Raw genomic sequence first — 27,613 nt, forward strand, 5'->3', positions numbered from 1 at the left:
TTTCCAGTCCAACTTTTCTAAGGAGTCTCCACACTGATTTCCATCACAGTTGCACCAGTCTACATTCCCACTAGCAGTCCTTAAGGTTTCTACTTCCTTTCTCTTCCAGAAGATTTAGTGTTTCAGTTTTTATTCTTTAATTTTTTTCCATAATGTTATTGAGAAACAAATAGCTTTTATACTTTTCTGCTGGATGGTTAAGATCAAGGTAAAGAAGGACCTATGCAACAAGAGTTGTAGCTTTTGGGTCTGATAAGGTTATACACTGAAATTTTTTCCTCTCTTTTCTATTATCTGGTTTTTATTTCATACTTTGTTTATACAATAAGTTTCTCATATAAGAGAATCCATGTGATATTTAAGCTTGTGTCTGATTCACTTCACTTAACATTATGGTCTCAATGTACATCTAGTTTTGAACAAACAACTAAAGTTTGTCTTTCTTTATGGCAGAGTAGTACTCCACTGTGTGTACATATTGTACTTTCTTGATCCATCCTTCTCTCTCTGTCTCTCTTTTGTATTTTAGTACAGGTTCTACAAGGTCTCACTACATAGATTGGATTCGTAGTGATCCATCTGTGTTCATCCTCCCACAAGCTGGGATTACAGGCACACACCACCACACCAGTCTTAATTGTCCTCTCAGTGCTCCCCAGGGGCAGGGCTGACAGGGCAGGCTGGGGATCGAAGCCTGGGCAGACGCAGGGACCAGGCTTTAATCCACTGAGCTACTTGGCCGGCCCTTATCCATCCTTCTCTTAATGGACATATAGACTCTTTCTAAGATTTAGCTACTATAAATTGTGCTGCTATAAACACAAGTATGCATAAATCTGAAAGATATAGTAGATCTAGCACTTGTAAGAGATACCTAGTTGGGGAATAGCTGATCAAATTGAATTTCTAGTTTTGGTTTTTTGAGGAATATCCATACAATTTTCCATGGTGGTTGTATCAGTTTACTGTCCCACCAACAATGAGGAAATGTTCCTTTCTCCACATGAACTCATGATTATTTGTTATTCATTGATTTCTTGATTGTAATCATTCTTTCTGGAGTGAAGGGGAATCTTACTGTTTTAATTAGCATTTCTCAAATGGTCAGAGATATGAACATTTTTCATTTGTACTTCTTCATGTGAGAAGTATCTACTCATTTCAAATGCCCATTTTTGGGTTGGGTATTGTGTCAGTTACTCTTCTCTCATTGTTGGGACAAAATACCTGACACCCCAAATTAGGAAGGAAAAGTTTGTTTAGTTTACAGTTAGTGGAGGTTTCAGTCCATACTTGACTAGCTTGAAGGTAGAGTGGCACATGGCAGAGTGCAACAGTTTATGGTTGAGGAAAACAGCAAAGAGAAAAAGGGAGGGTGCAGCAGCAGCAGCTGGCTATCACATTTCTTCTTACATTGGAATGCAGATTACCCACCTCATAGTAGGAACAGCACTCACATTCATAATCCCAGCATTATCGTGAATTAATCACAAATTCTAGAAGCCGCTGCAATGACTGCACAAAGCTTTGGGGGGACAACTAGACACAAACCATAACAGGTATCTAATTTGGAGGATCTAATTTTTATGTGTTCTTCATATATTTTAGATATTAGCTCTCTAGGAATAGCTGACAAAATTTGTTTTCCCATTCTGCAGATTGTCTCTTAACTCTGTTGGTGGTTTCCTTCACTGTGAGGAAACTTTTTAATTTTATATGATCTCATTTGTTGACTCTTGGTAGTATTTCTTGTGCAACCAGGGTTTTGTTTGGAAAGTCTTTGCTTATGCCTATGCCTTCAAGAATGTTTCCTGTTTTGTATGCCAGCAGATTGTTTGTGTTCTAATGTTTAGATCTTTGATCTATTTTCATTTTACTTTAGTGCATTGTGAAAAATGTGGTTTTACATTTGATGTTTGGTATATGGATGGACAATTTTCCCAGTACAATTTGCTAAAGAGGGAAGATTTCCTCTAGCAAAGGGACTTGGCGCCTTTGTTAAAGATGAAGTTGATTGTGCCTAAATATGTTTCTGTATCCTCTGTTCTGTTCCACTGAACCAAAAGTCTGTTTTTTTCTTTGCCATGACCATGCTGTTATTTTTTTAAACACTGTATCTTTTTATTTTCAAATATTCATTTTTCTGAGTGACTATGTTCAATGTAATTATTTGTTTTCAAAACATCTAACTTGTCTGATGTCAAACTTAACTAACACCTTTCTCTTTAGTGACTGGTCGAGTGATCTATTTTATTGGACTACCCTCATGCAGTTCATTTGAATAGTTCTATGGCTTATCAGTGGTCAAAATGTTTCTCCTTACAGTTATTACTGCATTTGTAGCAGTTTATTACACACATCACCTAAAGGAAATTTATGTTGTATAATTACACTTTAAAAAAATAGTATATCTGAAACTAAGAAAAACATTTAAAAATCAGTGTTTATAGTTAAAAACACTGTATCTTTGTAGTATAACTTTAAGTCTGGGATTGTGATGCTGCCTGCCTTGCCATTGTTGTCCAGAATTGCTTTTGCTATTCTGGCTCTTCCCTAAGAAGGATTTCTTTTTTCTTTTTCTTTCTTTCTTTTTTTTTTTTTGGCTGGCTCAGGATGCCTTAAGAGCAGGTCTGGTAAGGCATGAGGATCTGGGGATCAAACCACAGTATCCTGAGGCTGGCACTTAAACAACTGAGCTAATGGCCAGGCCCCCTCTGGCTCTCCTCTAGATCCACATTAATTTCTGGATTGCTTTCTCCAATTCTGTAAGGAATATTATTGGTTCTTGGAATAGTATTGCATCAAATCTATAAAAGAGTTCAGGAAGTATGGCTATTTTGACTATATTGATTCTGCCTACCAAGGAACAGGGGGTATCTTTCTATTATTTTTCATATCATAATTGATCTCTTCTAGAGTACTATAATTTTCATTGTAAAGTTGTTTTACTTAGTTGTTTATGTTGGTTATTAAATATTTCATTTTTCTTGATGGTATTGTGAAAGGTATTGCTTCTTTAGTTTCCTTTTCAGTGAATTTGTTATTGGTATGCAGGAATTCTATTGCTGTTTGAGAATTGACTTTGTGTCCTGCTACTCTACTGAATTTGTTTATTAATTCTAAGAATCTTTTGGTGCAGTTTTGCGGTTTTCTATGTGAGAAAAGTATCACCTGCAAGTAATAATAACTTAACTTCTTCCTGCCCTATATCATATCAAATTTATTTTTTCTTTTCTTCTAATTACTGTAGCCAATATTTTGAGAAGTATGTTGAACAAAAATGGTACTAAACATTCTTGCCTTGTTCCTGGTTTTAGAAGGAAACCTTTCAACTTCTCTCTAGTTAATATGATGCTGACCATTGCTTTTTTCACATTGAAACAAAGACATTCTACATGTGTTTTCTTTAGGATACATGGATGTTAGAGTTTGTCAAATGCGTTTTGAGGTGATCATGTGGTTTTTCTCCTTCTTTATGTTTATGTGCTGTATTACAGTTATTGATTTACATATATTGGATCATTCCTGCATCCCTGGAAGGAAACCCATTTGGTCATGATGCATGATCTTTTTGATATAAGATCTTTTTGTGTGATCTACATTCTGTTTGTCAGTATCTTATAGAAAATTTTTATATTTATGTTTATTAAAGACACTAGCAAATAGTTCTTTTTCTTTTTTTTTTTGGTTGGGATGGGTTTAGAATTAGAACAATTCTTGCTTCCAGGAATGACTTTGGAAATAGTGCTTCTGTTTCAAATTCACTAAAGAGTTTGTGTAGTACTCACGATTTCTAAACTTCTTGTAGAATTTGACAGTGAATCCATCGGGACATGTGTTTTTCTTTTTTCTTAGGTTTTTAAAATTTCTTCTTCAATTTTACTAGCTAACACTGCCTTATTCAGGAATTTTAGTATGTGTGATGCCAAGGTGAGCATATTATTTAGGATTTTTATAACTCTTGGTTCAGATTTGCTAATTCATATATATCTAGGAATTTATACATTTTTCCAAAATCTATTTCTTTAAAGTTCAGTTTCTCAAAGTAATTACTGATAATATTCTGAATTTTGGCTGAATCCTTTGTAATTTCTCCTTTTTCATTTCTAATTGCATGGATTTGGGTCCTTGTTTTCCTTTTTTGGTAAGCTTTACTAAGTGTTTGTCTAAGTTGTTTAATCTTTTAAAGGAAGAATGCTTCAAATTGTTGATTCTTTCTCTTGTTTTTTTATTTTCAATTTCATTGACTTTTTTATTTTAAAGTGAATAAAAAGTAAGACATTAGAAATGATACACAATTTCAAAAAAGCCAACCAACAAGATGATAGGTATTCAGCAATTTTATATTGCACATTGTTGTCTTCAATGTACTCAGATTACCAGATATAAGCATGTGAAATTGATCAAAATAAAAATTTTAAGCATTAATTTTGCTTGTTCTTGTTTTCCTAAGACCTTGAAGTGCATTATTGGGAAATTTATTTGAGCTCATTCTTTCTCTGATGTGAAAATTCACTGCTATAAACTTCATTTTAGGACTGCTTTCATTGTGACCCATAGATTCTGGTATGTCATACTGGCATTATTTGTTGATTATAGATATTACCTAATTTCTTTGATTTCTTCTGTGTCCCACTGATTATTCGAGTGGGTATTAGTTAATCTTTATTTATTTGCATAGCTTCTGTATTGTAAAAGACACTGATTTCTAGTTTCCTTGTGGTATGATCAAATAAAATGTACAGGATAATTTCAATTCTTTCACATTGAATAAATTACTTTATGGGCTAATATGTGGTCCATTTTGCAAAGTGCTGTGTGCTACTGAAAAGAATATGCATTATGTTGTTTTTGGAAGGAACACACTGTAGACATTTACTTGAAGCTTTGGTTCAACTCTAATATTTCTTTATTGGTTTTTTTGTCTAGTTGATCCATCCATTTGTGACAGTATGGTAAGATTTCCCCCTTGAACATTGTATTGGTGTTCATCTCAAGTCACATGTCTGTTTGCTTTGTGCGCTGGTATTTTTTGTGTATATGGTTATAGTTGTTATTTCTTTCTGTTGAATTGTTCTCTTAACCAATATGTAATGGTCTTCTTTATCTCTTCTGATCTTGGCTTGAAATCTGCTTTGAAGTTAGGATAGCCTCCTGTGTTCCCACTGCATGGAATGTTGTTTGCCATCCATCTGTGAGTACCCTCTTAGGTTCAGTGTTTTTCTTGTACAGTTCATATTATTGAGTTTTGTTTCTTGATCTATTCTGTCTATCTGTGTCTTTTGATTTGGGAATTGATGGGGAGTTATTACCGAGAGATATCATCATATTCCTGTCATTACATTATCTTTCTGTTGCTGATTTCCTCTTTCCCCTTTTTGTTTAGCTGCTCATCCTTCCAGCTATATTCATTATCTTTGATTCACTGGAATTGTTGGTTTCATTCACTCATTCTAGGATATCCTTGAGAATTCTTTTGTAATGCTAGTTTGGTGCTCATGAATTTGTTGAAGTGCTCCTTTTCGTGGAAATACTTTCTTTCTCCATAATTTCAATGGGCAGTTTTACAGGAAACATAAGATGGGTGTGGAAGTCGTTTATTTTTAGGGTTTAAAAAACTTCAGTCCATACTGTCCTGCCCTTTCAGGTTTGTGTCGAGAAGTCTGCTGTAAGTCTGATAGGTTTATTTTACAGGTGATTTATCACCTTTATCTAACAATTTTGTTTTAGTTATTATTCTTATTGCTGAGACAAAATTCTTGGCACCCAAAGTAAAAGGAGGAAGGGTATTTTATAGTTTACAGTCTGTTGAGCTTTCAGTTCATAGCTGGTTGGTTCTAAAGCAAATTTTCAGTTTCAGAGACCGTCTCATTTTCTAAATGTCTTCTTAGTGGATTCTTTCTGAGCTTCTCAAATGGGTCTCCTCCTCTAGATAGCCATGTTGAATTCCCTTGCCTCTTTGAATTTTCTATTATTTTTGTTTCTCCATCTCTCCAGTGTCTTTTAAAATGCCTTTTGCAGTTATATAGTTTTCAAAATTTGTGACATCAGGAATGGTGATCTACAATAGCTTATGATAGCTTTTACACCATTTAGTCTCAACTCTTAGCTCATGGCTTAACACATAGTCGGTATTTAATAAATGTTTATTAAATTGATAAAGAATTATTTGTTGGAAAATATAACATCAGAAGTCTTTGATTAATGCCTAGCTAATAAATTTTATATGGCCATTGGCATTTGGGTAGTAGATAGTGGATAGGTTGATAGACGGATAGGAAATCTTGAACAGTAGTTTTCTATTATAATGAAACAAAATAAAGTGATATACGTAAACATGAGTAGACAGTTAGTCCATGGAATTAGAAAATCTTGCTGCCAAAATAGGCATTAATGGTTGATACAATAGGTACTCATATGTACACACGTCCACATGCTTAAAACATCATAGAATGAAACAAGATCTGAGATCTATTTTGGAGCTATAAAACATATCACTTGCCTGTGTGCATATTGATGGGAAAGAATGGAATCAAGGATTACTGTATTTTGAGCATGAAAATGCTGGTGGTCAGTTTATTGAGAAGGATTTAACTTAAGGAATTAGAGTATGGGCTTGTTTCTCATTTAAGGTGATCTAAATCAAGGTTAAAATTTCTCTTCGGAAAATAGCAGTTATTGATCACCAAAACTGCCTTAAGCATAAAAGCCTGGCTTGATACCTATGAAAATTGCCCTAGCCCACTAAAACCCAAACCAGTTAAGATAAACATAGAAAGTCAGAATGAATGTAGTAAATAAAGCAATTTCTTCTAAAGTTGCATTCCCTTATGTGTCAAATATATAAAACCTCTGGGATCTGCAGGTGTTAGAAGAAAGAGTAAAAGTGGTTATGTCACAGGCTTCTAGATATATGAAACAAATCTGTTTCCTTTTCTCATTGGGCAAAGAGCTAATCCACCTTTTCCAGCCTCTTTTGGTGTGAAGTACAGTTATATAACTAAATTCCAATTAATAGAATGTTACAAGATGTTATAGGTACCATTTTTAGGCTAAGGCTTTTAGGAACAAATAGGCTCCCTTCCACATTATTTTCCAACATCTACAGAAAAATGTAAATGGCGACAAGGCCATAAGACATGGAAGAGTCATACAACTCTGTATCTTGAGTTATTGAATCACCCTATTGGAGGAAAGTCACCTGTCAACTAAGAATATCCATTGTGTGCTCTTGTTTGTGTGAGAATTAAACTTCTGTGGCTGGGAGTATATTTCAGCAGTAGATAATATACTCAGCATACAAGACCCTGGGTTCAATTGCCAGCACCAAATTATATTAAATATTGGGGAGTGTATTTATTAAAACATCTAGTATTATACTAGCTGTCCTAATATTAGAAGATTTTGGGCCTAGTTCTTTGCAAGATTTTTATAAGCAACCATCCTCACCTATAACTATCAGAGATCTCATGCAGGAAACAGGTAGATACTACATGAAGTTATGTCCTAAGATTCTGGACAACTCTAAGAGATGGAGAATGTTTGAAACATTTACATTAGCAATTTGAAATTTTAATGGGTAGATATATATTTTACCTGTTCCATAATTTCTACCTAGCTAACTGCCTCCAAATGGTCAAAGTTTATATATTTCGTGTTTCTAAAGATTTTTGTTAGCCCCATAGCCCATAGAAAACTATCAAGCATAACAGAGACTCTATTCCCAGATCAATACTGATATAGGTTATTTTGTTTAATTTAATTTAATTAATTTATTTATTTGGCAAAACCGGGGATTGAACTCAGACCCTTGTGCTTGCCAGGGAAGCACTTATTCTACTGAGCCATCTCCTGGCCCCTGATCTAGATTATTTTAAATACTTCTTAACCCACTTAAAATTTTTCTGAAACTTTGTAAGACTAAAATTAATCTCTGCCTACCCTTCTAACACAGCAACTAAAACACTATCCTAGCAGTAAATACAGTTACTTTTATGAAAATGTCATACTCCAAATCAGTACATATGTCCAACTATACGAGGTGTGATCACAAAACATGGTACATGCTTAAAATAGAAATCTTTATTGGAATAAAAGATACAATGCTATTAATCCCCCTCAAAATATTCATTTCATTGAGTACATTTATCTCATCATTCTTGCTACTTTCTGAAGCAATCCTAGAAATAGTCTTTTATAAGTTGTTTTTGTAGGCACTTTGGTGTCTTGAGTTAATTCAAACCATAAATGGTAATTTCTGCCAAATAAAAATAGTGTGGTGTATCTTCATCTACCTTATTCACTGGATCTGGCATCATGTAATTTCTGGTTCTTCTTCAAAATCAAAATTATCATGAAAGGTGAACATCTGAGTGGATTCAGGACACTGAGGCAGCCATAGTAGCACCATTAAAAGTTACTTGAGTCTGGGGAGATGGCTCAGTAGAATAAGCGCTTCCCTGGCAAGTGTAAGGGCCTGAGTTCAATCCCTGGTTCTGCAAAAACCACACTAAACCAAAACAAAACAAACAAAACAAAAAACAATAACTTGCTAAAAAGGACTTCCTGAACTGCTTCAGAAAGTGCCAAGAATGGTGGAATTAGTGTGCTTGAAAGGAGCAGGTATATTCTAAATGTGTTTAGTGGCAATCTGTATTTGACTGTAAGCAATTTTTAAAATTTAAATATTAACCATTTTTAAATCAGATCTCTTATATAGTTATATAATATCTACATATGATTGATTCCAAGACCCATGATACAAAACTTATTGATATTCAAGTTTCTAACACAAAATATATGTATTTTGTATATAATCTATGCACATCTTCCTTTGTATTTTAAATAATGTCTAGATTATAGTATTTAGATCTTAACCATCCAGCAGAAAAGTGTAAAAATGAGGTATATTAATATTAAAGCCATATTAATATGCTGAGCTGTGAAAGGCTCAAGTCAACAACTTCTGTGGATAACCCACTACTATTGTGGACTGCTGGACTCTGTTGGATTGTTTTTCTGAATTCACGCACCTATAGTGTTTAGATGCCAATGGAATACCCATCTCTGACAGGACTAAACAAAAAAAGGGGATACAAAGGAAGGACCATTTTGTATCTGTATATACAGAATAGTTAGGATAGGTATACAGCTACTTTCACTCAATTCGATGAGAAGAAAGATTTGTACTAATAGTGTTTGGACAGGATATCCTGTCTGAATCTTGTACTATGGGTAACCATTAAGAAGATAACAATGTACAATGTATTAATTATTGAAACTGTGCTATTAATCAGTTTTGACTCTGTCTCATTGGTATTTGTTTCTCAATAAAATAAAAAATAAATAATAGATTATAGTATTTAATACAATGTAAAAATTGTTTGAAAAGTTGTACTGTATTGTTTAGGGAATGACAAGAAAAATATGTGCATGTTCAATACAAATGCAAAATTGGAAATGTTTTGATCTGTGGTGGTTAAGTCAAAGTGAACCCATGTATACTGAAAGCCAACTACATGGGCTTTCCAGATAGCTCAGTGGAGTAAAGCTACCTGGTTAGGTAGACTTAGGGGCTGGAGGTTTGATCCAAGCCTGCTATGCTGGCCCCGCCCCCAGGTAGCCCTGAGAGGGTGACTGAGACGGTGTGGTGGCATGCGTGTCTGTAATCCCAGCACTTGAGAGGCTGAAAAACAGGAAGAATCACTACAAGTCCGAACTGTGTAGTAAGACCCTGTAGACCCTGTACTAAATACATAAAAAAGAGCGCCAACTATGTATGTGTTTATAAATAATATGCATGTGTTTATGTTTGTGTGTCTGTCTAAACAAATTTGTATGCTAATTTTTTGGTAATGAATGATTTTTTTAATGTATCCAGACTAGCCACCATGTCCTGCTTCAGCATGCCGCAGGGGCCGGCGACACAGCACGCTGGGGATTGAACCCTGGCCTCTGCACTCTGCCTAAGCAAGAGCTCTAGTCCGCGTGGCTATCTGGCCCACCCTGAATGATTTCTTGATGATCAAATTTGCCAGATACTTTTCTTGATGAAACTTGGCTTCTCTGGTATTTATCACATTTCCCTGAAATTCTTTCTGATATTTATCTTACATTCCTGAAGCTTGTCCTGTGGTGGTAAAAATATGCTTAAAAAGCTTTTCTCTATTTCTGTGGCCTCCCTAAGTCTTTTTGCAGTGATTTTTCACTTCAATACCCTTTACATATTAACATATATCCTTTTTCTCTTTTTATTATATGTTCCTCCCTTGGGAAAACTAATACACTCTCATTGACTGATTTTGTACCAGCAATTGAACTCATGACCCAGAGCTTGCCACCTAGGTGCTGTGCTGCTGAGCTATATCCCTAGTCCGAGTCTCATTGATTTTATCTATCATTTCCATGTTTACAATTCCCAAGTCTATGCATTCAGATCAGACTTCTGTTCTGAGCTCCAAACCCTGAAAATACAACAGTCTGAAATAGTTTCACATTAATGCTCCATAGTTACCTCATTTGCAATATATCCCAGACTAAATCTACCAGCCTTCTTCACCATCAAATTTGCTTTCCTATGTGCCATAATCCAGTATTTCTAAAAGCTGAGCCAAAGATAGAAATTCCTGTTGAAATAATTTATTAAGAGTCTAGTATCCATTGAAAAGAGTAAGAGAAGCAAGATGAAGCAGAGATAAAAGCTCAGAAATATTGAATCTCAGCTGGACACTAACTGCAGTATGATCTCATAGGGAAATGTTGATGCACATTCTGTATCATGAGTCCCATCTTGAGGCTAGGAAGTTAAGCTTTTGTACTGTCTCCAGCTGCCATTGCCTGAGGTCTGTGAGTGGAAGTTAAGCTTGTAGGTAAGATGGCACATCTTTAGCTTGGGCCTAGGACAGTTTTCCTGATAGCAGATTGATAGTCATCAGCTAACATTCATAGCAGCTGGGGAATGCATAGTAAAAGGGATATGGTTGGGGAACCAACACATCCACTACTGTACTGTTTATGAATTCCCTTTCTATCAAGCATCACTATTTACTCAGGAACACAAGTGGAACTTTGAAAGTGATTATGAAGTTGTTTTCCTCTTACCCTCCATGTAATAAAAATAATAGATATCATGTATGCTGCACCTATAGTATGTCAAATTTCATAGCATATTTCTTAACATTCCATATGATGTAGCTCCTGTCCATTCCTCCAGCTTTGTATTTTATATTCTTCCTCTTGTAATTTCTTGAATTTGCAACCAGACCTGTTTCAGTTTCAAAACGACACACTGTCACTTTTAGACCTTTCATCACACCACTTTCACTTTGCCAACTCTTTATTGCCTCTCAATACAGTCTAGATATCACCTCCTTAAGGAAGTTTTCTCTGACTTCCTGAGTTGAAGTAGAGATCTAGGTGGAACCTGAGCTCTCTCATACGTTACCTCCTATTCCTTCAGAACAAATTGTCAGATTATTTGACTCTCACCTCTCATTGAATGTGAGCTCTTTCATAACAGTGCTTAAATCTTATTTATTTCTGCTTCTCTAGCACATAATTTCATCCTTTGGACAATGTAAGGACATGCTATATGCTTCTAACACTTGTAATGAAAATTAATGGATATAAAAGGAAAATGTAACCAAAATACTAGAGGTTTATTCTGACAAGTTTTGTAAGTTTTAGCCTGATGTTTGAGTAAGAAAGTTATTTTAATAGGTTCAGATAAATATTAGTAGGTAAATATTTACAGAAAGACAACCTACTTTATCTTTTACTGTCCTGGCCCTTTGTATTTATCTTGGATCACTGATCTCCATTTCAGAGTCCTAAAGGAGTTAGAAAGAAAGCTCAAGCTCCAGTGATTGCTTATAAGTATGCTAAAAGAGATCGCTCTTTGAAATTTCACACATCGATTATTGCATTCTTTTTCTTATTGCTATAACAAATTAGCACAAACTTAGAGGCCTAAAACAACAATTTACTACCCACAGTTCTATAGATCAGAACTCTAAACAGATTCAGCTGGGGTATTCTGCTCAGCAGCTCACAAATCTGAAGTCAAGGTGTCAGTTACACTGGATCCTCATCTGGAGGCTTGAGTAGGACAATCTATTTCCTGGCTTGTTTAGGTTTATGGGAGAAATTAGTTCAGGGCAGTTGTAGGATTGAGGTCCCCATTCTTCACCATAGACTGAAGGCTGTTTCTAGTTTGTTAATGTTACACACATTTCTTTGCAATAACCTCCCTCCTTCATTTTCAAATGAGTACAAGCATTCATGCTTTGTCTCTTACTTTTGACTTCATCTTCTGCTTTTAAGGGTTCATATAATTAGATTATTCCTAGCCTGTTCATCTCCTTTTTTGTATATGGCCTGGTACAATTACAAGAATTTACTAGCAGTTGGGAACCATGACAGCCAAAATTCTGCCACCAGTCAAAAGAATGAGGGAAAGGTAATGTCTGCAATTCTCATTCCTAATTGAGAGAAAATAGCTGTGATACTTCTTTCCCTTCTGTTTCCAGATAAAAGACCTTCGGCATGAGAATATTAATCCTTTGCTGGGCTTTTTCTATGATTCGGGGATGTTTGCCATTGTGACAGAATTCTGTTCAAGAGGAAGCCTAGAAGACATACTGATAAATGAGGATGTGAAACTTGACTGGATGTTTAAATCATCACTCCTGCTGGATCTCATCAAGGTCAATGGAAACACTGAGGAAATCTTGGAGTTTCCCTGTAGACTAGAACTTTAATATTTCAAGATGTTTTATTTTTCCCAAGGTCACTGTGGTCACTTCACTCCAGTAGCTTTCTTCCGAGGTCTGTCCCCAAACCTTTCTCAAGGTACTTTTACTGATCTGTTATAAAGCATGTATACAGAAAGTGTTTGATCTCTTTTCAATTTGAGGGCCAGATTTTGCGTAGTTCCTGTTTGTAATCAAACACTCTTGTACATTGACTAGTTGTTTTTTCAGTCCATTTCTCTGCTTTATGGATGTGGGACTCTACTTAGTGCACTCTTAATTGGCTCACTCCAGAGCTGGGTGATAGAACTTTGCCTATTATATATGTAGATGTGGAACTCAGTGCCACTGAAAAACTAAAATATCACTAGTTCTATAAAACAGCACCTCTATTATATGTGTCAAGGACTAGTAATAAGCAATGGCTTCATGGATGAGCTTCTGTGGAGCACATGAGCTCTATGCAATGATATTCAAATTGGGTAATACACTTTTCTGGGGTGATACAGATCACCAATTACTTGTTTAATTTCCTATATGTTTATCACAATCTTGATTTTTGTGTAGTGGCCTAAATCTTTTCAAAGGAACTTGGACAGGGACAACATTATGTCATTCCCATTCTCTGTAAGATGCATGTGATTAGCCTTCTCCTATAGATGTTCAGAGGTACTTTATCATGTAGCATCTGGAACACAGAATAGGAGTTTAACAAGTAACTGTTAAAGGGCAGAGATGATAACAGAATTCAAATTTTCTGATTCTTACTCTGCTTCCCTTTCTACTCATTATGTAAGCACAGTCCAATATGCTATGAGAGAGGCCTATGTTAGTCCTCTTGGGCCTGTGATGAATGAAAATCAAGTGTTAAGCCAACCTGAGAAATCTTGTCTTTTGTAGACTCTTGGGAAATACTGGACAATGAAGACATTCTGAGTGCACAAAATGTAAAACATGAAAATACAAAGGGGTTTCAGACTGTAAAACTGAGCCAAGCACCTAAAAAGGGTCAGCACAAACTGTTGTGGGTTGACTGCATTATAAATATGAATGTATGAAACACATATGATGGCCTTGGAAGATCACATGTGAATGTCCCATGATGGCTGCCAAACAGCTATTCTTCCCTCTTTTTATTTTTGACAGAACTGGGGGTTGAACTCAGTCCCTTGCACTTGCCAGGGAAGCACTTATTCCACTGATCCATTTCCCCAGCCCCATGTATTTCTAATTATATAGTATTACAAAAACAAAGCTGCTATGAACATTCTTCTGTCTCTTTGTGTTTCATGTAAATATTTCTCTGGAGGAGAAGTAGATCCACAGACCGCAGAGTATCCATATCTTTCATTTTAAATGCTATTTCCAAATTGTCCACCCAAAAGCTGTATGTGTTTCCAGTCCTTCCAATAATAAATAAGAATTGCATTAGACCTATTGAGGAAAATAAGACTTTTCCTATTATTGCAATTGTATCAATATGTGTATGAATCTATCATGTGTCTGAAATGTTAGTAAATCTCTCAGTAATGGTCCATATGTACAAGAGATGAGCCTTCATTTAGCTATACCATTTTACAGCTATACGGGACCCAAAAACTTCATCAGAATCCTACTTTGTCTGCATATGAGGAAAAAGGCTGAATTCTGGAACATGATAAATCATCCCATTAATAATCTCAGAGAGTGGCTCTAAAAGCACAAAATAGTTAAATGACTTGCTAAATAAATTCTTTTTTATCATCTACAGGGGATGAAATACTTACACCACAGAGAATTTGTTCATGGAAGACTAAAGTCTCGGAACTGTGTGGTAGATGGGCGTTTTGTACTAAAAGTGACAGATTATGGCTTTAATGACATATTAGAAATGCTAAGATTCTCTGAAGAAGAACCTTCTGCAGAAGGTAGGCAATGAATTGTGCCCTTTTGATTCCTTCAAGATAACTCTAAATTTCAAATATGAATATGCCATGAATTAAAGCTGCAGGCTGATTTCAACTCACCACTTTTGTTGAAAATCCAGCCTCATTTCCAAGCCAGGGGACTTGAATGAAGTCTGCATGATGTAACTTCAGCCCAGCCTATCCTTCTGAACAAAGCCAGTGCAATAATGTTCAGTTCCTGCTGTGGGAGGATTAGGCTGCATTGTTTACAGACCCCAGAAGTCCCTGGAGAATCTTGCTGAGTGCTAGGCACACAGTAGGTGCTCAATAAATACTTGTCAGACTGAATAGGGGATAATTGGGAAACTGGACCCCCACAAAGTACATTCTAGAATGGGATGTCACTAATGCACACCAGTGCTGTGTCTATCAAAGAAGAAGAAGTGAAGAAGGGACCTCAGCAAAAAGTGTTCTGAGTTGGTTGTGTGGGAAGACTTTGTATACAACTGTAGCCTTGTGGTAAATAAGTAGGCATGCCTGTTACATCTATTTTATATTTCTCTTTTCAATTAGTGCACCAGTTGTAGCACTAAGCAATGTCTGTAGGAGTCACAACAGATCAAAAAAACAGGAGAAATCTGAGATGGGGGGGTGAGTGAGAACCTGAGGAAACTGAACTGACAGAAAAGAGGGAAAAAAAGAGAAAGCAGGAAAAGAAGATGATTGAACAGGGTTAAACACATACAGAAAACTTAAGCATTAGAAGTTTTAATGTTGCAAGTGTGAGGAGGAGACCTAATAACGCAAAAACACAGAGAAATAGATATTCCCCAAAAGGCAAAGATGGAAATCTATAATGTAAGTTCATATTTTTAAGAGGCTCTTTAGAAAAAAAGATGAAAGGTATAGAGAGAGATATATGACTGACAGAGACAGGCAGTCCAGTCATCACTGGTCTCATCTTTGATCTTTATAAGACTTGTGAAACACTCAGCTTTAGCAAGTAATCTAGTGCAACTCTTTGATTTCACAGACGAGGCAATAAAAGGTTCATCATTTTCTCAAATCTTGAAGGTACTTAGCAACAGTTCTAGAATTTTGGTTCAGGTCCTCTGAAGCCTATCCTCTATACCCAACCAAATAAAACTTTATAATTTCCTCTTTGACCATTCATGCATTAGAAGAGTTAAAACAGATAACCACTGTGAAAGACTATCATAGTGCCATTTTCTTTTTTTTGTGTGTGTATGTAGGACTCAGTTGTGTGACTATTATTTGGCTAATTCTTTGAAAGCTTGGAGTAGTTTCCTTATGTTTGTTTTAGAAGATATGTCAAATATTTAGCATTCTGTCAAAATTAGTCATCTATAAAAAGTAATGCGTAATGCCTACCTTGTCAGAGTTCTACTTAATTCACAGACTGACAACTTTTAAAGGTACTGATATCTGATCACAGACTAGTGAAGCATGCCTGCAGAGTGTGTATGTGTGTGTGTGTGTGTGTGTGACTATTTCTCGTGGTTATCTTTTCCTCTCTAAATTATAGTTTCTTCTCACACTGCAGTCAAAGGGTGCTCTCTAAATTTGAAATCTGATCATGTCTCAGCTATGACTAAATCCAAAATGGCTTTCCATTGCTCCTGGGATAAGGTTCACATTCTTTTTATATGGCTTGTGAGACTTACATGTTCTGAACCTTGCCAAAGTCTCATGCTTAATCCTTCTTTCTCTGTCAATACATTCCATCTATGCTAAACTCTTTCCAGTTGTTTCTTTACATCAGGCTCTCATATTTCTAGACTTCATACTTCCTGTGCCCACTCCTTGAGACACTCTTCTCTTCACTCTGTCATGCATTCACCTGGATCAAACTCAATTCCATTCCTTCTGCAGGACATAAGGATCACTACATGGAGAGATTTTCCATGCCCCACCTGACTTGGCTAAGTTGCCCTCTTTATAATCTTTGGCAGGCCCAAATTTGTTATAATACTTTATTATGTTAGGAAATAATTCATTGAGTTAGCTTTCTTCTATGTGCACCAAATGATAAGCTCTGTGAAGGCGGAAGACAGATTTGCCTCCCTCAGTACCTTTAGTGTACCTGGGAGAATAAATAGCTGTTGAATGAATAAATTGATCAAATAAAATGGAAAAAATCTTGCTTCCTTGCCTGAGGTGACAGGACTAATAGAGCCTTTTTAGGTCATCTAGCTCCACTTGCATTTTATAGATGGGAAAAATGAGACTTGGAAAGGTATACTAATTGGTTGAGATTTTATACTAATCAAGTTGAGATTTTAAACCCAGGTCTCTTGAGTTCTAGTTCTGTGTTCTTTTGTATTAAAACATCCTGGTTTGCTCAGAATGATTTTAATACCAGAGGAAGTCTCACAGTTATTGCGGGCTTCACCTGGTACAAAACAAGCCAAAGTAGTTTTTCTAATTTTTCTGAAAGTTCAAGTCTAATGGTAGCTAGAGGCTCTTACTTGGTTCTGGAATAGGGATGAGGAAATGGAGTTAGATTGTAAGTGTATTCAATACTGCTCACTCTCAGTATATGAAGAATAGAAATAACAGTGCAGATAAAACCTCATTTTAGCCATTAACAACATATATGTTAGTGCAGTCTGAAAATACTACTTGGTAATGATTGTATTTACTCACCCAGCTTTTTACAAGAGAGTTTTGTCCTCCTTTCATTTCTCATGTTTCTAAACGTGCAGCGAGAGAAGATGCTGCAAAGAAGCAGCCACCTGCCATTTCCTTGCTCCCAAATGTACAGCCTTGCCCTTCCCACCAAAAAACATGGTGCTTGAAATCCCACAGTTAGAAATGCATTCCTTTGACTAAAGTGCCATTCAATTGTTTTTAGTTTTACTTGTACACATCAGTCCTTGTAGGCAGGAAGACATAAAGACAAAACCACTATACTCAATGTGCTTGAGACTTTTATTGTGATAGGTGGGAAATCAAAAGGACTGAGGGTGCCACAAAGTCTGGGGATACCTGAATGGCAAAGAGAGAAGATGTGTTCATGATGAGGAATAAGGATAGAATTTCCTATTCCATCATTGTGACTAGTGTTGAGTGAAAGCAAGAATTTCCACAGTAGATTTCTCTTTCCTAGATTTCACCAACAACCAGAAAAATCTCTGCCCTTTTACTAACCTTCTTGCTTCATAGGAATTTGTTCCTTTGGGCTACTTCCTTAAACCCTAAATTTAACAAAATGAAAAGTTAGGTCCTTGACACTTTCCCCTTTACATCTATAATCAGACATTCTCCAATCTCCCAATTTCTGGTTGTCAACCTGTTTGTTCCAAGGCACAGGGAGCCTAACTCCAGCCTTGTCACTTTCTTCTCCATTGTATCTTCCAATGTATCTGTTCCCCCATCTTGTTGCTATTATCCCCACCCCCACTCAGGCCCATTTCACCTCTGCACAGACTCTTACTGCAATGATTTCCTAGTTGGTCTCCCTGCTTCCAGTCCCCCTCCTTTAACCCTGCTTGTGCAGGTTGCCAGATTAATCTTCCTGAACACAGCTTTCATCAAATCCCTCTCCAGCTCCAGCACCCCTACTGCCTCTTGTATTCATTCCAAATGCCTTCATTTGGCTCTCAGGGCCTCTCACCTTCTGCCCTCATTCTTCCAGCACCCGCCCTCCCCCACTTCATCAACCCTATTTCTCTTTTCTCATTATTCTTTAACAGAGCCCTTCTCTTCAGCCAAGCTAATCTGCTTACCACCCTCCAACCACCCGCAATTTGCTCCTTTCTGCCTCTTGTTCTTTTGCACATACTGTTCTTTCTCCCTGCAAAACCCCTTCTCAGCTCCAGAAAGCTGCATCCTTGACCTTCTTAACAAAACTATTTAAGATTTAACTTTTCCAGGAAGCCTTCCTGGATTAATTTGGTCTGTTCAGTTTTTCATTAGCGTCAACATGATGAAACGGACTATATTTATTTCAATCCACGGAAATAACAGTTTTATAGGATTTAACACTAAAGCATACCTCCCAACTCTTGACTGTTCTTTCTACAAGACTATATTTCTTTATATATTTCTTAAATACAAGTTTTTTGATTGCCATAAGCTCTGAAAGCAGTGATAATCTTTTGTCCTCCACGGGGCCTGAAATGCAGCAGGAAACTCGGTGGCATTCAAATTTGGTCTTTAATAGATTCATTTCCCTGTACCATAGAGTAGCTTTTATTATTATTATCTTTCTTGTATTGTGGTTGAGAGTGCCCATGGCTGTCTTGCCCAGCTACCTGGAAACTCTTTGAGGACAAGGGAGAGGGGTGATATACCTGTGGTGTTGTAACTCTACCTAACACAGTGCCTGGTACATTGCAGATCCTCAATAAATATTGTCAAAACTGTGTCACAGTAACTTCTGTACCTTTTGCTGTACAAGAAATAGAAGAGGGCTGAAGAGAATCTAATCCTTTTAGAGAAGACCTGGAGAAAGCAACTTGTGAATCCTTGAGCCCCAGCACAATGAAATTACCAGACACACATAGATCTTAGCAAACAGCAAATCCATGGCAACCAGTCTGGCAGTGCACTTGTCTTTCCCTGGAAACCTGCCAACTGATACTTGAAGGCTCAGGAGAGCACGGAAACAAGTGCCAGATAGTGTCTCTACTTCAAGCTTCTTGCCATTCCCCACATCTCTTCTGTGTTTGCTTGCATGGTCCTGGGATAGTGAGAGTGCTATGTTTTCCCTGTGTATAATTCCTTAGAATAATAGACTCAGACCCCAGGGGGCACTAGCACACTATTCTGTCTACTAAAATTATAAAGCAGCCTTCCAAGCCCTCGAGAGCACTGTAGATATCAGTTAATCCTCCCTGCATTCATTCCATAATGCTTTCTTTACAGAGTTGCTTTGGACAGCCCCTGAACTGTTGAGAGCCCCACGAGGCAGCAGATTAGGTTCTTTTGCAGGAGACGTCTATAGTTTTGCCATCATTATGCAAGAAGTGATGGTTCGGGGTACTCCATTCTGCATGATGGAACTGCCTGCTGAAGGTAAGCAGAAGGTGAGAAAAAGGCACTAGAAGTCCCACTGTTAGCCAGATCATCAGGCTAAGCCAGGCTCTTGTGATTTGTCAAAAGAGGATTGTTGCTAACAGCCTGCAAGTCTAAAATCACCCAGTGTTGTGTTCAAGTGGCATATAGAGAGGGAAAGTTTAGGTATCTGGAAGGAATACCACCACTCAGGAAGCTGTTCCTTTTTTAAATTGTGACATAAACCAAGAGTCTATAGGATATATAGATAGATAGATAGATAGATAGAGATAGATAGATAGATAGATAGATAGATAGATAGATAGATAATCTTCTTTTAAGACACTTTTTGCTAAGTATTTCAGTAACCTTCATGATGCTCAGTATCAGTATTTCCATGTGATATGCCACATTTTTTATCTCCATTTTCTATCAAAACACATGAATGCCAGGCACAATTGGTATATTGCTAGTTAAATAAGTGGGCAAAAATTTTAGGAGAATCAAGATATCTGCCTGCATGCCAAATGTGAACCCACAAGAAACAAATCACAAATGGAAAAATTATAATTGCATAAGTGGAGAGTCTTGCAGACAGAACACAGTGATCAAGGACTGCCATTAGGTCTACTTGACATGTTGCTCTAAGGGCATAATATAGTCTATGGTATTCTTGCAGAAAAATTGCATAACTGCAATTTGATCATGAAAAAGCACCACACAGACTCTGGATGAGAGATATTCAAAAAATCCCTGGCTGGTACTCTTCAAAAGTCTGTAGAGTAAATTACAAAAGACAGGAAAAGGGTGAGGACCTGGTACAGATTTAGAAGAGATAAAGACACAGCAACTTGTTTCTTTCAGTCCTCAGCTATACAAAACCCAACAACAGAACAGTGCCATGCTGTATGAGATCTGGAATTGGACTGTAGATCAGAAAAGGAACATTAAGGGAAAATTGATGAAATTCACATAAGAACTACAATAAAAACAGTATTGCAGAAATTATAATTTTCTTTGTACTGTTAGATAAGTTACTAACATTAAGATAAACTGAGTGAAAGGTATACAGGCAATCATTGTAGTAGTTTTACAACTTTTCTAGAAGTCCAAATTTGTTTTAAAATAAAAGTTTTAATAATCTAGCTTTATTTTCCCATACATAAAATCTCACATCACTCATTCCCTACAGTCCACTACTGTTCCCAATTACTTGTTTAAGGAAGCCCAGGCTCTTTACATGACATATAAAGGCTTCCACTTTCTGCTTCTCTAGGTTATCTTCTGTCACTCTCCACACTCTAAATCACACACTTGTTGGTGCCCTGCAAGCACCTTAGTCTCACTCACTTCAGTGCCTTTGCAAGTACTCCTTATTATAGCTAGAATTTCCCCCATCCTCCCCATATTGCCTTATCTGACTCTTTAGTTTGTTTATTTTTTAAAGAGAATGCAGAATAGTAAGCATGCATTAGAAATGGTGCAGAATTTCACTAAACAAAATAATAGGAAATCTATAATGGTTGTTATATTGCATAATGTTGTATTCAAATGAGTTGTTTAGAATGTCACATATAAGCATGCAAAATTGGTAAAAAGAAGTTATAAGAAATTAAAACAGAAGAATCAATAAATTCCTTTCAGTAGACCAGCAGAAATTTGTTATAGGAAGGTTTCTTTGACTTCTTCACTGTATACCTAGCAGCCTCTCTATGCTTAGCTGTAACCTACCTTGGCTAAAGTAGCTTTATTGTTTATTTAAACTGGATTTTGAGATTCTCAAGGGCATGCATTATGTTAGGCCTAAGCAAAGAGGTGACTCATTGAAATGGATGATGTTCTGAAAAAGTGACAAGGATTCCTTTTGCCCAGAAGTGAATGAAGCAGTCTAATTCCAGGTGATCCATTCCCACAAAATCTATTACACCGAATGCAGAATGATGCAATGGAGAAATCATTACTAGTGCAAACTTCTTTGGGTTAAATGAGTATAAGTTGTGATTTTAGGAAGAAAAGTCAGATGTAAAAGCTAGACTTCTTTGAATGGTTTGGCTAGGTTTGGAGAAGTCAAGACTGGAAACAGAGGAATCAGTTTGAGTCTCTGTATGGGTCGAGGGTTAATGATTCTGTTTTCCTTTCAGGTAGTTTTCTCCTTTTGTAAAATGGTCTAGACCTTTGGTCACTAGTGGTTTTTGGGTCTAAATTGGGAGGTAATTGAGGTCTGAAGTGTTTGGAAGCAGGCAGAGTGCTGTAAGTTGAAATTGCCTGGATTCAAATTTGAACTCACTTACTAGCCATATGACTTTATCAAAGTTAGGTACTCTCTGTGCCTCAGTTTCCTAACATGTACAATTAAAATAAGTGTTTACCTCATCTGCTTATGGTTAAAGTCCAAGGAAATAATGCATGCAGAGTACTCAGCTCATAGTCTCATTTATACTCAATGTTCCTCTGAAAGTAGAGTTCATTGACCAGCAACAAAACCTAAACTATTTACTACCATTGTCGATTACCTTTGCTTAGAGGCCCATGAGGGCCCAAAGCTCAGATGCGAGATAGGCCTGGGACAGGAGATAAAGCTAATTGGGTTTACTGTGGACAACTCCTATATTTGGGGTAGATGAGAGGAATAGATCATTGAAGTTACACTGTTAGAGTAGATATCAGATAAAATGCACATTAAAACTTGCAGAAACAGGATGAACTGTGCCTGAAATATACCAATAGTTTGGTTGATGAATTTCTCACTCCATTTCCAAATATCTGATGTAAGTTTTGCTTATGTATGATCAATACTCAAACCACCTATGGAGAAAAAAAAGAGAGACAATCCTTCTATGTTTTGTTCTGACCAATCCCTTCCCTAGATAAAACTGAGTTATCTTTGTTGAATCATGGCACTTTTAATTTTAAATTTTTCTCATCTTGCATGTGAGCAGAAATTATAAAGAAGCTTAAGAAACCTCCTCCTGTGTATAGACCAGTGGTTTCTCCTGAGTATGCCCCTCCAGAATGTCTGCAGCTGATGAAGCAGTGCTGGTCTGAGGCTGTGGAACAGCGACCAACTTTTGATGACATATTTAACCAGGTAAATCTCTATGAAGCTTACCACTGCCAGAAGCCAACATAAAGCCAGCTTACCCAAGGCTGACTCATTGCATCTTTATCAGAAACTTCTTGAAAGGGAAAGGGGTACTCCCTTTGGAGACAGAGCCTGTGGTGTGACTGTTTTAAAGTATTTGGTGCTACAGCATGACCAGCACATCCTCCAAAAGCCCAAGAGATGGTTCTGAGTATCTTCTGTGTCTGAGTCTCTGTCCAAGGCCATACACAATTGGGCCTAAATAACATTTCAAATGATGGAATAGAATCACCAGGAATCTATGAGGTTTGGCATTACAGATGCTGGAAGATGGATATCCTGGCATAGATGGCACTCCTCACAGAATCATGTCTGCTTTACACAGACTAGGGAACTATGATGAGTATACCACTTAGATGACTCCAAGTTGATTTTTGAGAGTCAGAAGAAAGATGTGGTATTTAAAAGGTTATTCAGATAGGGTGAAAATGTAAAGGTGAAATGTCAAAAAAAGAAAATATCTTCGGTTCCCAGGGAACTACTTGAGGTGGTAGGCACATGAATATTATAAGCTCTACCTTTTAAGATACTAAGTTTCTAAAGATGTTGGTTCTTTCTTAAAAAGGGGTAAATGGATGAAAGAAAAGACAGAGTGAACACTGCTAGGAAAGCTAGAGTACAGGTCTTCTATTAGAGCATGCAGTTTAGAGCTTTATTGAAATTATAGGATACTGAAACTATGGTCCTCTGCAGGAGTGCTGTGTCAGCTCTGGCACAGAGGCGTTTTGAGTTGGGTTAGAATACAGTACTGAGATGCTTTCTGAGTGGCAGGTTTCTGAGGCAGAAAAGAGAAAGAGTTGGATTGAAAGCCTGAGGGGCCCTGATTATGAAGTCATCCGTGTCCCCAGCTAACAATGCCTCCATTAGGCTGGCCAAGATTCTTGAGGTTACTCAAACAGGTATTCAATAGTATGGAAAAAGCAAAGGACCATAAAGGTCAAATTTCTAAAAACTTAAGATGAGGAAGGAGAAAATGCATTTGCCCTTGTGCTGATGCTAGAGATGTTATTTCAGAAGGCAGCAAAAAGCCAATGATAGATAGGAGGATTATACATTATTCAACTTTCAAATAAGACATTGTTGAAGCTACCCTCACTAAAATGCTTCAGTGAAAGTTTAACCTGTCTGATGCCAAGCCTAGCTTCCTAACTTGCTGCAGTTAATATCAGTTCAGTGAAAAGAGAAGTAAGTTCCCTACATTAAGCAATAGGAGAAGCTCAAAAGGTCTGAACTGGCTGATGCAGTGAACCTCAGTACCTTGGCTGTCATACAGATGTAGACTAGGTTCAGAAGGAAACTCATGTCTGTTGTGGGGCATTGGGTTTCACACAGAGTGTAAGTTTCCTAGCTGTATAGGAAGGTTCTTTGGCTCAGAGCCTTGGAAATTAGCTCAGCAAAGCTACTGTTAGTCCTTTATTATGAAAACAGCCACATGCTTGCTGAATATAAAGCATGGAAGGAGCTATCACTTATGATTCTAATATAATGTGCAGGCCCTTGAGATGGATAAAGTCCCAAAAAGATGTGCTTAAAATTTTTCACCTGTAGCCACCTCTTAGCAACTGGGTATAGGGTGGACAGAGACCTGTTGAATTTTCACGTGTCCCTGAATGACATAATGGGCATGTGCTAAGAGACACCATTATTTGTACACCCTATGGTAAAAAATCACAGTAGATGTTAACATATAGTTCTCCATCTTCTTCAAATGGTCAAGGAAACACTTATTGTCAAATAACTGGTGTCATAGTAGCTGTCAGAATAACTAAGATTTAGTAGGCCAATGATCTACAGTAGTGAAACATTACTTCCTTGCCTCTTTCCCCATACCTCACTGATACCACACCTAGCCACAAGACCAAATTCTGTTGCTTTTGAAGTGGTTACTATTCTTGTGACATTATCTCTGAAGAGAAAAAAGGGCTTGCTTTCCCAGAGCATCTTTGCTCACAACCAGAAAAATAGGGAAAGAATTACATTGGGTTGGGTAAGGAGCCCTGTGAATGGGCCAGATTGGCCATAAAAATGGTTGATACCTTTTCCTCTTCATATCTGAGCTCATCTTTTTTTTCCCTGAGATTTTTAGAGGAAAAGATTTGTGATAAGAAAGCCTGAGTTGAATTTGGGAAGTAAGCGTTCTCTGTTTACTCATTCTGGTTTTGCTTACAGTTTAAAACATTCAATAAGGGGAAAAAGACCAATATCATTGATTCTATGCTTCGCATGTTGGAGCAATATTCTAGCAACTTGGAAGATTTAATCCGTGAGCGGACTGAGGAGCTGGAAATTGAAAAGCAGAAAACAGAAAAACTCCTAACACAGATGCTACCACCGTTTGTGTGAACACCTGAGGAGTGTGAATACTTTTAACAATGTTTCCTATTTAAATAGAAGAAGAAATTACCCGTCCACTAACTGCTCCCTCTCCCTGTACTATATCCTTTCTATTCCCAGTGGGTTTGAGCCACACTTTCAAATCAAGGTAGAATTGAAAACCAAGGACACAGACCACACATCCTAATTTTCTACTGCCTGTGGATCATCATAATGGTCATTTAAAATTTTGGTACCTGGGTTTTTCAATATGTTACTTTGAGATTTTGTCACAAATGACATCACTTTCAGCTTCTAGAGGAAAGTGGCAATGTAGCCTTTCTGTTTTTCCCCCCCTTTCAGTTAAGCTGAAAACCTTTCCTGTTGCTACAATTTCCAAATTTTCCCAGGCACTTTATCATTTGTAATATGATCTTCTAGGAGAAAATTGGAGAAAATTAATCTTAAGAAAAGGCAACCACCTGGGAACATTCAGCAGAATTAGGGAGGATATTGATGTAGAACTGCAAAATAAAACAATGAAAGTACAAAGTAAACTATGTGTTCAGGGCTATATTATAGTACCTGGCATGGTTCCTGGAATACTGTAAGCAGTCAGTATATTTTATAGAATAAGTGAATAGATTAGTACTTTTATCCAATTGGCTGTTTTTTTGGTTCTCATTATTTACTTAGCAATGATTTCTGAAGAAGTGCTGTTTTTAATAGTTGTATGTAGCATAGAAAGAGGCTCGTGACTTCTTTTACTTTTTGTGATAATGGGGATTGAATTCAGGACCTTGTGCTTGCCGAGCAGATGCTTATGGCAGTGAGCTATTTCCCTGGCCCTCAGGTCTTCTTAGGAACTGTTTATGTCTGCTTTTCAGATCAGTTGCTGAATCCCTCAAAAAAGGCTGCACAGTTGAACCTGAAGGCTTTGACATGGTCACCTTATACTTCAGTGACATTGTGGGCTTCACCACTATCTCAGCCATGAGTGAGCCTATTGAGGTAGTGGATCTTCTAAATGACCTGTATACACTCTTTGATGCAATCATTGGCAGTCATGATGTCTACAAGGTATGTTAATTAGCAGGGACATTTAAAGTGAATTTTTTATATGAGTTTTTCTGTGTGTTTTAAACTTGAAGGATGCACTTTTATAGAATATTGTTATCTAGGAATAAAAATATAAGCAGTATATTACTTCCACTAGTATCCCATTCAAAATGAAGGCTAGATAGAACACATATCATTTTTCACTTTACAAAATAACAACTGTCTCAGTTTAGTAAGACATTCCCAATTAGATTTCTTTGGAACCATCTTTTAGAATTGGCACTAAGAAGAGGTTTAGGCTGACAGTTTTTCCATTGTAGTGACTGATTTTCCGCAGTGTAGCAATATTGCTGGGCACTGAAGACACAGAACTATTGGTTCTTTGCCTATAATTCTTAGGTGCCATAGAGCTCATCTTGGTGAAATTTGTATAGATCTAATGCCTGCTATGAAAAGTTGGTTCTCCTTTAAGTACTATTTTTAATGCAGTGTAACTTGGCATTATACCAGAAAGCTATTAGACTTGAGGCACTCTGGTACTTTTATGGGTGCCTTGGTTACTATTCTCTCATTGCTGGGACAAATATAAGACACTCACAGTTAGGGAAGGAAAGATTTATTTAGCTCACAGTTTGTGGAGATTTCAGTCCATATTCATCTGGCTCCAAGGTAGAGTGTGGTACATGGCACAGAGCAGCCATTCATGGCAGCAGTGGCAAAAAGCAAGCGAGCAAAGGGAGTGGCAGCAGCTCAGGCATCTAGGTAGTCTCTCTTCTCTCCTTATGCTGTACTGAAAATTACCTGTAACAGGGCTAGTGCAGCACCCACACCTACAACAATCAATCACAAACTCCAGAAGCTGCCCCATGACTGCATGAGGCTTTGAGGGGACAACTAGACACAAACCATAACGATGGGATAATCAAAACCCCACTGATTAGTCCGTGGCCTGGGGAAGTGATTAACCAAGAATATGCAAGCCCTTGCTTCTACCTTCCCTCATCCCATCCACCTATGTTTCCACTCTTTCTGTCAAAGGTTACAGATGACTGGAGAACAGACCACTACATTCATTCATTTGGTGCCATGGTACCTTACTCTTGTGTTTATTTGTTGTCTTGCCTCTAGGCAGAAAATAAATAAAATTCTCATAGCTGTGAAGGGATACTTCCATGTTATCTGCAACATGAATACTTGTCTTATTAATAGAGGAAGATTTCTCCAGGCATCTCAAGGTCTAGATAGATCCTCTGTTCCAGAAATCATGGTAGAACTGGAGAAATAATAGCTCCATTCATTGAGTCCTTCACAGTAGTTTGAAATGTTCCAGTTCTCAAATCACACACAAGGTAATGTGTTTATTTCAGATTAAACAGGGCCCTTTCAGGTCAGGTAGAAAGCCTCAGGGCTAGGCCAAGTGACCTAAATAGGGCTTAGAAGCAGAC

At 37.2% G+C, this 27,613-nt stretch overlaps 1 protein-coding gene across 1 annotated transcript in view; it reads left to right on the plus strand.

Annotated features, from left to right (window-relative positions):
- Gucy2f (guanylate cyclase 2F, retinal) overlaps positions 1-27,613 on the plus strand; it is a 142,918-nt gene that overhangs the window by 79,063 nt on the left and 36,242 nt on the right. Inside the window, exons 9-14 of the mRNA XM_004640047.1 lie at positions 12,528-12,704; positions 14,500-14,656; positions 19,526-19,675; positions 22,594-22,742; positions 24,966-25,129; positions 25,997-26,189. Coding sequence (XP_004640104.1) covers positions 12,528-12,704; positions 14,500-14,656; positions 19,526-19,675; positions 22,594-22,742; positions 24,966-25,129; positions 25,997-26,189 — 990 coding nt within the window. The remainder of the gene's footprint in view (positions 1-12,527; positions 12,705-14,499; positions 14,657-19,525; positions 19,676-22,593; positions 22,743-24,965; positions 25,130-25,996; positions 26,190-27,613) is intronic.

The sequence above is a fragment of the Octodon degus genome, unplaced genomic scaffold, assembly GCF_000260255.1.
Source record: "Octodon degus isolate 3935 unplaced genomic scaffold, OctDeg1.0 scaffold00117, whole genome shotgun sequence".
NCBI classification, from domain to species: domain Eukaryota; kingdom Metazoa; phylum Chordata; class Mammalia; order Rodentia; family Octodontidae; genus Octodon; species Octodon degus.